Source organism: Aphis gossypii, chromosome 2 (assembly GCF_020184175.1).
Source record: "Aphis gossypii isolate Hap1 chromosome 2, ASM2018417v2, whole genome shotgun sequence".
NCBI classification, from domain to species: Eukaryota; Metazoa; Arthropoda; class Insecta; order Hemiptera; family Aphididae; genus Aphis; species Aphis gossypii.
Window position 1 is genome coordinate 31,297,368 of NC_065531.1, and position 18,226 is coordinate 31,315,593.

The window sequence follows — 18,226 nt, forward strand, 5'->3', positions numbered from 1 at the left end:
TTTCTTATAATATTGAGTGTTATTCAATAAAAGTATCACTCTGTAGTTATATATTTAGCTTATACAATGTAGGTACAATTTTATCTATTGTAGGTGTACATCTTTATTGATCATTGATGCTATTAAGATAAGACCAGAGTATAGTACTGTAGTAGTACTATAATAGGTATATTGGAAACATAAGAATATAAAAATATAAATAATTGTAAAACTGGTATTTTACATTTCCCAAATAAATTGACAAAATAAAAATCATTCAGTTCCCAGTTCCCACATTGTTTTTAGTTTTCTCTTCCTCTTCAGTACTGAGTTTTAGGAGAAGAATGGGAAAGCCAACATATACACAAAAGTTCCGTCAGGTATGGAAGAAGGACAAACTTTTTATGGACTGGTTGCAAGAGATGAAGGATGATCCAACCAAAGCTTACTGTAAAGCATGTTGTTGTATTATCCGTGCAAGAAAGGCTGATTTAATAACCCACAGTGAGTGTAAGAAACATAAATCTGCATTAAGTGCAATATGCATTAGACCTACAGGATCATTTCAATTTAAACCCACTAATTTAAAAATGCAGCATACACAAGCTAATATGGCTTTGTTTGTAAGTGCACATAGTGCAATTATGGCAATTGATCATTTAAGTGAGTTGTGCAATGCTAACATTACTGGGGAAACTATTAAAACTATTAAAAGAGTCTATATCACCAGTTTGTGAACATTTTGGTATTGAAAAAAAAATAATAGAAAAAATAGACTCACAATGGAGAAATCTTGTATACCAAAAATGGGAAAAAACTGAATCTGCTATACAATTTTGGTCTGAAGTAAATAATTTCAAAGATGCTGGAGGTAATAATCCATTTGAAGACCTTGTTAATTTAGCTCTAACAATACTTTCATTGCCCTGGTCTAACGCTGCTTGTGAGCGAATCTTCAGCCAAATGAACATTGTCAAGAGCAAATCTAGAAATAGAATGAAGTCACCAATGTTAATATCACTTTTACATATTCGTGCAGGTTTGAAAAGGAACAACAAATGTTGCCATAATTATAAATTCCCAGATAGTGTTGTTAAGCCTATCGGGACGATGAATGTATACAGTAATAATTTAGAAAATGAAATGTCAGAAATGTTTGTTGATCTACCAGCATTTATTTAAATTAATTATTATTTTATTTATACAATGGTTATATTTTAAATTATACACCAGCATTTATTTATTATTTTATTTATACAATAGTTACATTTTATATTATATTTCGAACATACTTATTACTTTATGTGTTGCTTTTTTCTCATGACAGTCAACCTATTAAAATCACCTCTTCTGGAAGAAATTCAAAAAGTTAATAAGCTACTCTGAGTATGCAGATCCAACAAAATTGAGATCAGTTAACTTCATTCATCACTTGTTTGGGAAAAATTATATTGTTAATAGGCTATTACCTACCTATTATATTAAGATAACATTTTTATACAATTTTTTTTAGATTTGTAATTGTAATCATTTATAGTTTATTATATTTATGAAAAACATATTTTTAACCATTTTTATTAGTTTTTTTACCTACTTATTAATTATATTTTATGTAAGTACCTATATAAAATTAGATTTTTAATTATAATTTATTATATATATGAAAAAAAAATGTCAAAAAAATTTAGGATGGAAATGTGCTACTACGCCAAACAGTCGGGGGACGGGGAAATTATTCGTTTACCTTAAAAAACTACTAAATACTAACGCTTTAGTTAATTAGTTTCCTTGCTATTTGTTTAAATGGACATTGGAAATTCTACTTGGATGCTTAAAAATTTAGATAAAAGTATAAACCTATATTATTGGTACCTTCATATTTAATTTTTTCATATTATTTTGTTCGTGTCAAACAACATCTATAGGCTTGAGCCTCTCCAAAACGTAATCAAATCACACCAGACGTCAAAAAAAAAAAAAAAATGTGTGTTTCAATATTTGATATTTATAATTTTTATTTTATTTTGTTAGGATACGAGAATGGTCTAGAATCTAGATTATTCACGGCTTATCGTTGTTTGTCAATAGTATACATTGAAAGAGAAATATTTAAATCTATTGATACCGAAACGATTATTAATATATTTGCTCAAAGCAATAGATTTATAAAATGAAATAAAAAGAGCATTTACAGTGATTACTTTTTTAGTTACAAGTTTACAATCATATAAAAAAATCAATTTTTTAAAACTGTTGGAAAAATTCTTATCTTGACCTCTATAATGCATCAAGGTTATTCACTTTGCCATCGGAAACCACCCCCAAAGTTTAAAATTGAAGTATTATTTCGACCTATTATGCTGTATACAGACACAAAAACAAAACACACACACACACACACACACACAATCATTGTAAAATCAATACATTTATCCCTTCGTTTAGATTGTTCAAATTCTAAAATTCAGAAGCTATTTAACATTTTATTGTTTTATGTTCCTATTACCTACCTATTGTATACACTTGGACTTGGTATCTCAGGTAGAATAAAGTAGGAGTAGTCACTAGAGTTAGTAGATGGAAATGACTAAAAATGTATGTTTACACTGATGAATAAGACAAAAATGTTAAGCCCCTCCACTTATGTAACCAAATATCCACTTATGAGATTCAGTAGTATTTACATATTAGCATATAGGTATTATTATTTTTGTAAATATTAAGTGTAGGTATTGTAGACTGTAAAGGTTTATTTTCAAATAGATCTGTATAATAATAAAATATTAATGACAATAAAATTACTAATAACAGTTATAATAAGTGTATTAAAGTATACATTTTAGTACACATGTTACACAACGGTTATGGTTTTTACTGTTTTTAGTTGTTAGTCATCTACAAATACTTTTACTGCCCAATGACAACTTTATCATTGCTTATTGTATTTAGAGAAAATACATTATAATGCAGAACTATCTATTGGATAAATAAGATGAGAACCATGTCATTAGAGGATTTTCTTCAGCCATATTAAAGGTCTTTTTAAGATTTGTGTAGATTGCGTTAACTTAACTCTATCACCTGATTATATAAAATATATTAAATCTGAGTAAAATAGGATTAAGTTTGTTTCTGTAGATTTAGATTTATAAAAATCATGCAAATTTCTTACCTAATATTTCATATAACTTTGCTTTACAAGTTTTTTAGTAAAAAACTAAGTTTGGATATTAAATGATATTTGGTAACCTCTAAGTTACTAGTCTTTTCAAAGGGAAATAACAAAGCTTGAATTCCATTTCTTCAATAAAATACCAGAGCACAAAGATAAAGTATAAATTAAAAAATTATGATCAAAAATGGAAAAAATGGATACATTTTTAACTGTAGTCATCATTAAGAGTTTAAATTATAAAATGTAATTTTATTAAATGAATATTACTCTAAAGGAATATAGTATTTAAGTGATTTATAGGATTTTTTTCTTAAAACAACAAAAAACATATTTTTCTTAAAACAACAAAAAACATAAAACAAAAAATAAAAACGAAATTGATTATTTATTTTACCATATTTTTAATTTAAAATATAAAAATTATTACAATACAGATATAATATTTTATTTAATCCCATTTACAGTAGATAATATTAATTTAGTTCAAGAATAATTTTAAGTAGTCATTAGTCAATTAAACAATAAACATGTTGCTTTCCACTAAAAATAAAGAACTTGATTTGAATAATACTTAATTTTTAAAGCACTGAATGTGACAATTTCAGCACAAACATAATATATTTATTATATTATTTTTAATATTTAAAAACAATATAAGTTAAAACATATTTAAATATACTGACGTTAAATTAAATACCATTTACTAAAAAAAAAAACAAAATACAAAGTAAAAAAAAACTAAAATAGCATCTTTAAATATTAAAAAATATATAAATAAAAACATTGAATTCAAACATAATAATTAATAAGTAACAATATTTTAAATAAGTTTAGAAAATATTATAAACAATTGTTATGAATAAAATGTTTATCTTAAATAATTTACCTTAACACTTGAGTATAAAATGTATAAGGAAATGTATTTTATAGCTTATAGATATTAAGTTTGATCATTAAATTTTGTACTTTTACCTATTTTTTGTCAAAATACTATACCATGATCAATAATATAAAAATTCATTAAAAACCTTAAATTCAATAAAAAATATAAATTAAAATTATAATGCCAAAATAATTTAATTGTTAGACTTAGTTTTAGTTATGTAAGAAATTTTGCATTGATTAGATAAATGTTATATATTTTATATTTTACAATAATTTATTTTATATAACATATCTACAATAAAGAAACTGACAGTGTAAGCATAAAAGATTTCACAATAGTGTTAATTAATGAAATAGTTTTAAGTTAATTACAGGGTAACCAATTTAAGTTAATTATAAAAATTGTGAAATTTTACTGGACATTCTTTAAAGCGTTGAATAAACAATAAAATATAACAAGTGAAAATTATGTAATATCAATATTTGTTCCTATTTAGATAAGCATATTATATTGATAAATGATTAACTATAACAAAATGATAGCAATTAGAATTCAGCTTTCATTTGTTGGTTCAGGATTAATGATTACTTGAATTACATAACTTGGAAGAATTCTTGCTTCATCTATATGTAATTTATCACCCAAAAGCTTACCGCCAAAAAACCATCTTTGATGTAAAGGTTCAATGCCTTGTTTAGCCTAAAAAATAAAAATAAATAAATAAAAGTTTGATACTAACATTTTTAAATAATAAGTTATTACATTGAATTAAAATAAATTGAATAATTCAATATGTTTTAATTCTTTTACAAATTACACATAAAAAAAAAATGATTTTATTCTTAAGTGCTCAATAGTTTTATTTTAAATGTATAAAAATTGATATTATCATTTGACTAACTAATTACAAAAAAGAAAATTAATTTTTCTAACATTATCTTTTTTTTTCAACTTATTATTTTAAAATAATATAAGATAATTTTACATTTTTAAAATAATAAAATAAAATACTCTAAATTACTCACTTGCAATTTCTTTTTAGCCTGTGCTATTGTATCTCTTGTCATGAGTGGCATTTTTATATCTTGACAATTTGATGATAGACGGAGTTTTAACATAATTTCAGAACCTTCATCTGTGGATTCTATGCAATAAAAGTGTGAAAAATGAATTATACAGGCTCAGTGTTATTGTAGCTTAAAAAAATTATCTAAATAATTATAAATACAATTTAATTTATGTTTACCTGTTTGTTCAATTGGAGAATCTCTTCCGCTCCCTTCTTTTACTATATTTATAGGATAAGAAAGACAGTATACTGGAACTTGGTATCGTGTTCCTAGCTCATCATAGCACTCAGTTAGAAATCCTTGAAACAGAAAAATTATATATTATATTGTTATGTTGAAACATGTGACACTAACAAACGTGAAAAACTTCATACATTAGTAGCACTTAATCTTTATGATTATTAACAAAATGTGTATTGTTAACTTTACTGATCACTGGAAGTTAAGATGAGCTAACTAAACTATATCTATATAGTTCATATTTTTTAAATATATCTTTTTCGCATAAGTAACAATCTATTATTTTGTATTATATTATGTTAGTAGCATGTGTATAGAAGCTAATAAATTTAAGAATGACTGCATTAAAATTTTTTTATGCATGAGCAACCGTTGAAGTAAGTTGAAATGAAAAAAGTAAATACAAAAATATGAAAAAATATTTCTAAGTGTTTTTAATTTTTTATATAAACTGTATTAATTAAAATAATTCCTCGAGACTGAAATCTAATATAAAATGATGTGAAGGAGCTCGTATAAACTCTGTTGATTCATATCTGGAGAAGTTTTATCTTAGGCTTTTTTTTATAGGTCCTGTCCTTACTGTTATTGGTGTGTACCTTCCAGTCAACTGATATGCATCGTCATATCTCCATGGTTAATGTCATAATCTGTTTAAGAATTATGTGTTCATGTGATGATTCATTTAAATCAGGAGTCGGCAACCTTCTTGTTGTCAAGGGACAAACATCTTTTTTTATTTACAGTTTAAACTTAAAACAAAATTTATAGTTATATAAAATTTAATTTATTTAAGTTTCATTACTGTTTGGTATATTTATTTAATGTAGTATATATTAATAGTTTTAATAACAACACACAAAAAAAATTAAAATTACATATTTTATAAAAATTGTAATCACGCGCCACATAAAATTGCTACATGGGCCTGGGTTGCTAACCCCTGATTTAGATCATGGCACCAGGATGATGTCTATCTCAATTTTAGTCTTTCTGATTAATAGCTGCACATTATATTTTACTGGTAAAGCCTACTGTGTAGCGACCTCTGTCTAGTGATCCTGAATGTTAAAGGATATACATATTTTAAGTTTCCTTATTGAACTCAAAATGTATTATCTACATCACAGTGTATTTTTATAATATTTATAGAATATTAGAGAATAGCATATAACAGAATGTTAAAGCCTACATCAAAGTATCTACAGTATCTAGTATTATATTTATTACATTGGATATCAGAGCACGTAGCAGTTGAAAGAAAATTTTGAGGTTTTATTAAAGCATACCAAATTTTATGTTAAAAAGAATTTATTTAACTCTATTGCTTTTGAATTATAGTGAATTGATCAGTTAAAAAATTCAAATTTAAACATAATATTATCTAGGACAACAACAAAAATTAACTTTATTAGATTTTTTTTCTATTTAAATTTTAAAGTAAGTTATGAGTATTAAAAATGTACAATTTAAACAATTTTAAGTACTCAAAATTTCCCTCAAAATCAAAATGGGAAAATAAAACTTACGAAGAGTCACATAGGTAATATTTTTATACTGAAATTTGATAATAGGTCAAATAAATATATTTAGATTTTATTTAGATCATTCATTTTAGACTTGACCCTTTTAGAAAATATTTAGTTTGTAACATGTTTAAATATTTAATAGAATGTTTTGATTAAATTATGAAATCATAATGGCAGTGAAACAATATTAGGTTTTTTATATTTTATTTTACTTAAATAGGGACAATTATTTTTTGTATAAATTACAAGAGAAAAATCTTATTATGCAGTCTAACCATTTGTTTTAATATCATAATTATCGGTAACTGGAAAACCACACACAATGGTCAACATTCAACAATCTATGATTATACTTTATATAGTAAAAAATAACTCTTTACTCAAAAATCATTAATAGGAAAGAATGGCTAACAAAATTATTAATAGAAAGACATGAAAAAAAGTGTGAAATGAACATATTTATCAACATTAGTCATCACAATAGTACAGACTTACGTTTTTTTTCTACCAGCTCTAAACAAAACTTATATTAAACTTATAATCAGTTATATTAATATAAGATTCATATAACTTAGAAATATAGAACAAATGTGCATAACTTTATTTTGCTTTTTTGAATTAGTTTACAGCTTTACGCTTTTTTGTTATTTTCAATACATTTTTTGAGTTTCAATAACTTTTAGTTTACGAAATTGTACAAAAAAACATACTAATAATAATTATGTATTTCAAATTTTAGATAAAAATTGAAATGAAATAAAACTAAAAGACTGGTTTATAGTACCTATTTTGTAAAAGGTCATTCTATTGTTAGCAGTGATGTATTTAGGGAAATTGATATAGGTGGTACAATATTGTTTTTTTACTAAAAATGTTTACATAAATTATTGAAGTTCGAGTATGGGAAAATGAGTTATTTCAAAATACTTTATTGGAACACTGAGACACTATATTCAAAACTAATACAGTACCAACTAAACCAAGATGTATGACAACCATTAACAATATATATCGTGTATCAAACAATAAAACACTTATGTATAATTTTAAATTAAAATAAATAAATAGGATAATTTGTATTTATATTCTACAGTGTAATACGTCAAAATAATAATAAAACTTAAATATTAATTGTATTTATCGTTTTAAAACTAACAAAATTAATAGAATAGTCTTATCTATTTTATCTGATTCAATACAAATGTTATGAACAACTTTTAGTAAAGATAAAATATTTATATTTCAATCATACTTTTAATTTTTTCAAATTAAAAATATTTTGTTCTCAAATAATGTCTAATTTACTCGGCTAAAATTAATTAAATTTAGGTCAACAACTAATTGAAATAACTAAAAAACCAATTGTTTTTTAGGAATAACAGAAAACCTACATGCAAACTATTTTTATCCTTAATATATTATGACAAGTATGTGGTCTAATGAGTCATTTTTAATACATAGATATTAAAATAAAAGATTTTATGTATTTTGGTCAAAACTTTACTCAACATACAACTTTTTAAAATTAATTTATCTGAAAAATTGTAACTAATTAGTTATTGAATATATAAAAATATATACAATAATAAGGCAAAATACCTTTTATTTTTTTTAAATACCTAAAGATTTAAACTTGTTTTTTAAAATGCATAACACATAATTAGATCAAGCAGTATTCAGTATGTTGGAATGTAGGTAAATAGATATTTTAAGCATTAAAATAATCCATTTTAAATCTCATAAAGTTTTATTTTGTTATATGCAAGCAGATGGTAAATGCAAATTCATTAACGAATAAATTATCCATTTATCATGAATTTTAATATACCAACTGCTAAGATGTTGTAACCAATGTCTAATTTTGATTTTTACTTTGACACTTAGAAGAACCTAAATTGTTTTTAAAATATTAATATTATGACGATAATGGTTGGTGGATTTAAGATTGGTTAAAAAATATTTTCTAAAGGTACTTAGTCAAAACTTAATTGGAACATATTATTGAATATAAATATCATTAAACTATTTACCATTAGGAACTGAAATGTTAGCGCCATCCAATATAGCTTGTGCCAATTGAAAATCAGTCGTTTCCGCAGCTGCAGTAGCTGCTCTTAATGCATCCCATATTTCTTTACGTCCTTCAAATGCTGGAGCTGTATCCCAAAATTCATCTCTTTTGCTTCTCAACTGACCTTCAGTTAAGGGAACATCAGATTTCCAACGGATAGTTTCATGGCATAATGGATGGTTTTTTCTATTAGTACCTACAGAAAAAATAATGTTTACAAAATTGCATTATGAATGATGAATTATTTATAATTTTAAAAATAATTGTGATATAATTGGAAAATAAAAAGTGAATTAAGGAGGAATTTAATGATATCTAAAAAAAAGATAACTAGATATTGAAATAATATTTTTCTTTAGAAATATGATAGATATCTAACTAAGAATACACCCTATTTAAAATATGAAATAATAATATAGTTAAGACAATAATACATACAATAATACACTATATACATAAATACTTCGGTTTTTAAAAACATTAAAAATTTATATTGAATATTGATGTATTTTGCCTATTTAAATAAATTATTAAATTATATACATAATATATATATATAATATATATATACATACATATACTATGATAAATACCAATTACAATTTTCGATTTGTACTAATGCCTACTTAATCAAGCAAAATGTTACAAGACAACAGATTCAGGTACAGATAAATAATAATCTACCAGAACTCGGGCGAGATCCATTGTCCGAGGATGCATTCCTTCCCCTGCGATTTCTTTGTAAACCTAAACAGCCTCCCATATTGTTCGAACAAGCCTTGGATTCATGGCAGCCTTACATTTATATTGAGCTAGTCGGCGTTCTTAGAATATAATATTAATTTCCAATAATACAATTTGTATAGAATGTACAACGTTTAAGAAATATAAATCACACGTAAAATAATAATTAGGTAATTAGGTAAAAAATAGAAAACAATAAAATTTTGTAGAAAATGAAAAAACAAAAATTATCAAGCATTTAAGCCCTGATAAAAATTAGTACTTTCATCATGGAATTCGTGTTCTTTACTTATTCCATGAATGAATGAGTGATATATGTGTTGTAAAGCACCATAGAGTTTTTTGGTAATACATAAAGCACTTATCAGTGATCAGTTATCACCATATTATATTATTATACAGATTACAGACAGTGACACAGTGTAGTTATAGTCGGTCAGGCAGTCGGCGGTAATGTAGATTGTGAAATATACTACACTATATTATATTTATATATATATATATATATATATATATACAGTATGCATGCACATTTTTTAGTAAAATCTTTTAAAATCATTTAACGAAGACTAACATTTCATTTTCAAAACCTTAAAATGACGCATGTGTTGAAGGACATTTTGGATATTGTAAAAACTGGCAATGATATTGATTCTACCTGTGAAGTGGTTAGCAAAGGTAATATAAAATTAATTAAATATAAAATTTGAAATATACTTTACAAAGTATTATAAATACTACTGTAGATGGAAGTAAATTGTTAAAAGATTAGGTATTATTAAATTATTACTTTAAATATATTAAATCAAAATTTACAATGAAGGAAAATAGAAAACTAACCAATATAACTTCAATATTTGAATTGTCTCTGTCATTAATTAATTACTAATATTTAAATATATTGTGTTAATTTTAATTGAAAACATTGATAAATGTTCCATTAGATTTAATATTTTTGTTTTCTTATGTAAGACAATATTTTTTTTTATTAAATGTATGGTTTTCTCGTTTAATATTAACATATCATATAATAATATGTATTAATATCTCAAAATATTAAACACACAAAAAGTTATTTCATAATAATATAACTTTAATAATTTGAAAACCACTAATTTTATATAGTTATAACCTATAATATATTTGAAAATAATTGCTTGAATCTAAATAAAAAATTAATTTTTACTTAAATTAAGTGCTACTATTTAAAAATATTTATATTAAACATTATTATTATTTTTAGAAATATTAGGAAAAAGATTAACTTTCCTTCAATTTGTTGAGAGTTTGGAAGAAATTTTGACTTCTACAGATAAAGACATCCGCCTAAATGGAGTTAATGCATTTGTAGCTGTTTTAAAAAAATTACCTTTGGATTTTTTTATACCTGAAGAATTGGATTACATTAGTCAATTTTTATGTGAACGATTTATTGATCATCATTCATTTATACCAATTGTTTTAATTGGAATTGAATATACTGTAAGACTATAATTAATTAATTATTTTAAATATAATTAAATTTCAATTTGTTCAACATAATTTAGGTAAAAATGAAGAATATTAGCAAACAAATGATTGTAAGGTACTTCAATACAATCATACCTCATTTTCATTGTCAATCACAACTTCAAAATGATCGAAATACATTTTATTGTATATTACAATATATATTTTTAAATCGACTAGATGGTAATATCATATATTCACTTATTTAATACTTAACTATTTTAGAATGTTTATTTTATAACACTATTCCTACTTGTTTTAATCTCTAATGTGTATAATATACAAATATACAAATATTTAAATTTTGTTTAACTTTTTTCCGTTGATCACATTATTTATATAATTTTATAAATAAAATTGTTTATATACACTTTTCTTAAACAGAATAATGTAAATTCTAATAACCCTGATTTTAATTTGAAAATAGAATGTCCCTGCTAATTTAGAAATAAGAATAAACAATTTTAAAAAATCAATAAATAATTTTCCTCTATAGTTATATTGTAAACTAAAATATCTATAAACGTTTTTTTTAGATTTACGTTTTATGGGACCTGATTTCTTATATTGTGTTATTTCTTCAATGGATGGTGAACGAGATCCCAATAATTTAATACTGCTTTTTAGAATGCTACCTCAATTTTTAAGAAATTTTCCATTAGGTCATTTAGCAGAAGAGACTTTTGATGTTATTGCGTGTTATTTTCCTATAGATTTCTATGAAGTAAAAATTAAAATTCTTTTTTTATAATATTTACCTTAGGTTTTTGTAATACAACTTAATTAAAATTTTATTTTACAGACAGAAGAAAGTAAAATTACAAGAGATGAACTAGCGACTAATTTATCTCGATGTCTTACTTGCGTTGAAGAATTTGCAGATTTTTGTATTCCTTTAGCTTTACAAAAATTAGAAGCTAGTTTGAAAGTTGCAAAATTAGATTCATTGCATTTATTGGTAAACCATTTTAAGAATGTTTAATAACCGATTAAAATTTAAGTTCCTTAATAATTTTTATTAACTTTTTATTTACAACTTTTCATAATATTTTAGAAGTAATATTAAAATTAAAAAAATATATATTTCAATTCTCATACTAAGTACCAAATTTTAAACACTAATATTGCAAGTAATTTTAATTATTAAACTTAATATATTGCTCAATTTATTTTTAAAAATCTTGGTAATGTATAGGTTATATAATTTAATGAATAAAATTTGTATTTCATATTATATTTATGCATTAATACTAAATGGATCTTGAATAGTTTTTAAACTTGAATTTGTATAAATTTAAAATGAAAAAAATTTATTATTTTAGAAATTATGTTGTGAGAACTTTGATCCTGTAAAAATCAAAGTTCACATTGAAGAAATATGGCGTATTTTAAAAATGATTATAATGACAGATACTGAAGATTCAGCAGATGAAGTTAGAGAAGCTGCTATTGGTGTTTTAACTGCTTTATTGTACTCACTTACCATTATCAAAGGAGACAACGAACAAGAACAACTATCAAATTTCTTAGATATTATTCTTAAAAGTTTGTATTTCTAAAACTGAATTATTAATTTGTTTTATTTAATTATTTATTTTTTTTTAGGTTCTAATAGGTTTTTATTGGACACACAAGCAACTCTATTTATACCTTCAATTAAACTTCTTTGTAGTGTTGGAAAAACTTCAAACTATGCTTGTTTGAAGATAGCAAATAAAGTAAACTTAACTCATAGTTATATTTTTAAATAAAATAATGAATATAACTGCATAATTTATTTGTAATTAATACAGGTGTATTTAATGCTACTCGACAAAAGTGATGCATCACGATCAGAAATTATAAGAATTATAGAAGCTATGGGATTAGTTACAAATATGTGTATACAAATGGGTATTGATTTATCATGTAAGTTACTAAATATTAAATAACATGCCATTATTATTTTTTATTTTAATGTATTCAATATTTATTTTATTTTAAAACATTATGAGTTAAATTTTAATTATGTTATTGGAATAAATTTTATTTATATGTACAAAATGTTAACACAAATTTATGTAAATATGCCACTGGTTGAAGTTTTAGTACAATATTTTTAATGTTCAAATATTGTAGAAACATGTTCTATTTTTTCAGCTAACATTCTTACTCATGCAAAGTTTTTTATATTTCTTTTAAACAAAATGTGTTATGTTCTTGTATTATATCCAATGTTGAATATCTAAGTACACTCTTATCATGAATTCAATTATTGAAAATAAAATCATGACTTTATTTTTAGCTATACCAGGTTTGGAAAAAAGATGGGAAGAAATATGTTGTTACTTTTTACTTTATGCTCAAAATGAATTGCCTGAAATAAAAATTCCTGCTTTGAAAGCATTGAAAGTATCAACTAAAATACTAACTAATTCTCAACGTCAGAATTATTACTGTGTTATAATTACATTAATCAAATCAGATATAACAGATTCTATAAGAAAAGAGACGTTATCTTGTTTCAAAGAGGCAGCAAAATATTTTAAAGAAGAAATTAATAGAGAAATCATACAATTTAACGTAAACATTTTAAATCGTAAGTAATTTTTATAACGTAATAAATATATTTGAATATTAGTTTAAACATTTAATGAAATATTTGATATTTCTTTATTGTTTTTAGAGTCTAATGATATTATATTAAAATCAAAATGGTTAAATGCATTATGTTCCTTGGGAAATGAAGAATATTTTTTTGGGTTAATTAGCGACATTCTAAGTGCTAATTTATCTGTAAAACAAGCAGAAACCGAAATGACTCTAAAATGCTTAAGGTGAATAACTAGATTTATAAACGTATTTTAATTATTATTTTATGTTTTATTATATTTTATTTCAGAGATCTTATTAAAAATACTGAGAATATTAACTTGTTACATCATTTTGCTTCAAAGGATGGACTTTTAAACTTTATTTTGACAACTTGGATCAATGGTATCAAAAGCTGTGCCAATTTAAATATATTTAGAAATGAAATTATTTTAGAAGATGTTTCTTTTGTTATTAATTCTATTATAAAAGTGATTAATACCAGGTAACTTTTATTATTGTTTTAATATATTTTCAAATTTGTATTATTGTAGTAACCATAAACACATTTGACACCATCTTTTGTTATTTTCATGTAACATAATTTAGTAGGATGATTAAATTACTATTTATGTTACATTATTTACAAATATCATTTTTCATACAAAAAAAAATGATTACTAACTATTCTCTGTTCAGCAAAGGAATATGTTGCGACCCAATGAAAGTCTATTCTTTTGTGCATACCCAGCCTACCACTTAGACCAGTTCCACTATGGCGGGAATGCAGGATGTCATGTTGGATATATAAAATTTATATGTTCTTTTGCTGGACAGAGTATAGAACTAACTTATTCATTTTTTATTACATTGTCATCTATCAATCAAATTATAAAGGGGATTATATAATTAAAAGGCAACTAAATTTAAATTCATATAAGCCCATATTAAAAAAAAAAATTCATCAAAATATGAGTATACTTAGCATTGATGGATTATTTTGTGATTTGATCATACTATACTCTTTGATTAAAGTGAATTTAGGTTACCTTTTAATGCTTTCATTTTCAACATTTGGGTGCAGTCAAAAAATATTTACTGTGCTAATCTTAACAAAATGCAAACTATGCAGTTGTTAGTACCTTAAGTGATGCTTCTGAGAGTGCAGATTAGTATGTTTAAGCAGAAGTTTGCTATTTCAGATTATACTTATTTGATATGATAATGTGGACTGTCCTGGCAACCAGCACAAAGTAACCTTTAATTCTAGGATTGGGCAAATACACGCTCTTACCACCAAATGTAGTAACAGAAAATTGTTTTAAATGTGTCTGTAATTAATGTTTATTGATTAAATTAGGTACTGTAATTATTGGTCTAGTTAATATTGAAATATATGTCTGAGAGCATTGTTACAATATTATTAACAATATGCATGTGTTTGATTTTAGTGAACAACTTCAAATATTTAATCAATTCAGTCAATATTTCGATGACATTTTGAATATGACAATAAATTATAAAACACTTTCTGATATACAACAAGGCATACATTCATACATGGTAATTAATGATTTTAAATTTGAAAATAAAATTCTTATTGATTTGCTCCACTTTTTATCTATACATAATATGATAAAATTAATATTATTTAAATTGAGAAATTTTAATTTGACAACTTATCTGTATTTTATATACTAGTTTTATTTCACTAAATTATATAATTGTTTATAATTACTATATTAATAGGAATCAAAAAATCATTAAAATAATAATTAAGATCATTGCAAAAAGAGATTAAACTAAGCAGTTTTATCTACTATCATATTTAAGCACATTAAAATTGGTTTATTAAAAAGTATTATAATAACATAGCTTTTATACATATACATATAACAGTATTTGGGACAGTAAACTTCTAATGATTTAGAAATATTAATCACTTTATACACTTTAGACTTTCTAATTTTTGCAGGTTATTTTATTAGAAAGTATTCTAAATTCATTAAACAAAAATATCAAACTGAAAAATGTGACTTTATTAATCGAAAACTGCATTGAATTATCAACATATTCTAATAATTCAATGTGTTGTTTATCTGCTTCGCGGTTAACAGCAACATTAATTAATAAATATATTGATGGTATGTTTATTAATAACTATAATACAAAATTCTATAAAAACTATTCATTTTCTTATTATTTCATTTGTAGGAGATGAATACAATTTCTTAATAGATAAATTGAAGTTAAATTTAGAAAATTATTTAAATTTATCAAGCTTGAATGTACATAATGTTATAATCCAAATATCATGGATCACTAAGTCTTTATCTGTTAAAGGTCATGGGAAAATGCTACAATGGATTGACTGGGTATTAAAAAAAAATTATTATTTAACTGATTAATTTTTACTTAATTTAATATTTTTATTTTAGTCATTGAATTTATTAGCAGACCCATTATATGGGAAGATGATGACACAGTGTTTTAAAATGTTAACACAGACAGATGATGGATATCTAAATAAAGAGTGTTTTTGTTCAGTTAAGTTAGTACTTTTATGTAATTTACTTTCTTTAATAAATGTATTAGTAGTTAATACGTTGACATCCAAATTTATTGACATTTTAACTTCAATTGTACTTATGCATTTTTCTAGTGTATAAATTGCTAAATTATTTTCTTTTAGATTATTATACAGACAAAGAATATTCTGTTATGTGATTGAACCACTCATATCCAGGTATAATACAATGCCTGAACCTGTTAAAGAAAATTATCTCATTAGTATTTTATACCAAATGGATGGCAACACATATGTGACACTTTCACCATATTTTTCTAAGGTAATCTTAAAGATCTTTAATAATACTTGTTAATATTATTCTTGTTAAGACTTACAAAAAAGTTTATTAAAACATTATGTATGTAGTAGTGATGGACTGAACTGTTCAAACCTCAAACCAAACCCTTTATATTCATTTTGGTTCGAAAGTCGAACTTTATAAGAAAAAAATTTGAACTGAACTATCAAGCATACTTTACTGTTTGAAAATTGAACTTGAAATATTTGTCAATCATTATTATTTATTTTATACCTATCTAAAAAAATAAGAAATAATCTAAATTAGATAGAGTTACATTATAGGTGCAACAAGGTTTAATTTTGTTGGGGGGGGGGGGGCTAGAATTTTATAAGTTATACAGACATAAGATTAATAATAAGTAATAACTAAAATAATAATTTTTTTTTTTTTTGGGGGGGGGGGGCTAAGCACCTAGCACCCACCTAATTGTGCCTGTGAGTTAAAAGTTATAATATAGAATAAGTAATACAAAAACTTAAAATATAATAGTAAATAATAATTATGTTTGGTTTAATTTGTAGGTACAATGTACATGATAAAAAATTTCAACTTTAAATGATTCTAGGTTCGATTTGGTTCTATAGAAAATATGAAAGTTTGGTTCGGATTCAAAAAAATAATTTAAAGTTCAGCTCAAGTTTGGTTCAATTTAAAAAATTAGGGTTCGACCCATCACTACTTAACATAAATTTTTAGTTTAGTAATATATAAATAATAATTTAATATTATGTACTTATGAATTATTTATCTTGTTCATCAAACAATTTAATTGTTGCAGATATTACCTCTATTACTTCAACTTTTATCTCCAGAACAAGATTATGTCTTACAGTCATTGCAAACATTTCGTAATCTTTTAGAATCCAAAACTCCTGTGTTAGAAGATTATTTGCAATCTTTTGTTCCAAAATTGCTAAATTTATCTCAAAGTTCAAAGTTTATGAATATAAGAATAGTAGCTTTACAATGTCTTTATAACTGCTGTGATTATTCTTTAATTAAACTTCTACCCTTAAAAAGACAGGTAGTAATCCAGAAAAATTAAAATACATTCTATTTAGATAATAAATTATGATTATTTTTAGGTCATTTTTGAGTTAACAAAATGCTTAGATGACAAGAAACGGTTGGTTCGAAAAGAAGTGGTCAGAACAAAATCTCGATGGTTGTCTATAGATGTATTGAATGATGATGATTAACATTGAACACATTTAAATCTTTGTTTATTTAATGTATAATATTCAGATTGTTAAAGCCAATATATTGCGGTTGGATATGCTTTTAATTAATTGCAAATATTGATATGAGTTTTCAAATAAAATGTACTTAAAATAAGTAAATACTCCTTTATGACACCCATTCTTAGATTCAAAAACTTATAAAAATGTATGTATAAATAATAATGTATGCTTAGTTTATTTTATTGGCGAATACCATGTCCAACCTGCGGCCCTCGAAGTATTTTCTTTTGCCCCCCCTCCCCCCAACTATTAAAGTCATAATAGTATTATAACAAAATCGTAATATGATCGTATAAATTGTATACAATCTTATTAAGAATTTATACTATAAATTTAATTCA

The 18,226-nt window shown here is 23.9% G+C and overlaps 2 protein-coding genes across 3 annotated transcripts; one reads left to right on the plus strand and one right to left on the minus strand.

Annotated features, from left to right (window-relative positions):
* Positions 1–3,520: 3,520 nt before the first annotated feature.
* LOC114127334 (ubiquitin domain-containing protein 1) lies at positions 3,521–9,943 on the minus strand. The gene is made up of 5 exons (XM_027991538.2): positions 9,635–9,943; positions 8,910–9,146; positions 5,287–5,409; positions 5,066–5,184; positions 3,521–4,739 (listed from the first exon to the last, which is right to left on the minus strand). The coding sequence occupies exons 1-5, from the start codon at positions 9,711–9,713 to the stop codon at positions 4,593–4,595; spliced, it is 705 nt and encodes a 234-aa protein (XP_027847339.1). The 5' UTR covers positions 9,714–9,943; the 3' UTR covers positions 3,521–4,592.
* A 172-nt stretch (positions 9,944–10,115) lies between these two features.
* LOC114127333 (MMS19 nucleotide excision repair protein) lies at positions 10,116–18,139 on the plus strand. Of its 2 annotated transcripts, none has more exons than XR_003592668.2 (18): positions 10,116–10,372; positions 10,938–11,176; positions 11,242–11,386; positions 11,740–11,927; positions 12,006–12,161; positions 12,526–12,748; positions 12,809–12,921; positions 12,997–13,111; positions 13,488–13,781; positions 13,869–14,019; positions 14,085–14,279; positions 15,226–15,337; positions 15,750–15,918; positions 15,989–16,149; positions 16,213–16,325; positions 16,467–16,623; positions 17,210–17,339; positions 17,423–17,568. XR_003592668.2 is itself a non-coding variant. In XM_027991537.2 (18 exons), the coding sequence occupies exons 1-18, from the start codon at positions 10,291–10,293 to the stop codon at positions 17,841–17,843; spliced, it is 2,973 nt and encodes a 990-aa protein (XP_027847338.2). In that variant the 5' UTR covers positions 10,120–10,290; the 3' UTR covers positions 17,844–18,139. The 2 variants fall into 2 exon arrangements, 1 of the variants encoding a protein (XP_027847338.2); XM_027991537.2 differs by lacking the exon at positions 17,210–17,339 and adding an exon at positions 17,730–18,139 and having other exon boundaries at positions 10,120–10,372; positions 17,423–17,668.
* Positions 18,140–18,226: the final 87 nt, after the last annotated feature.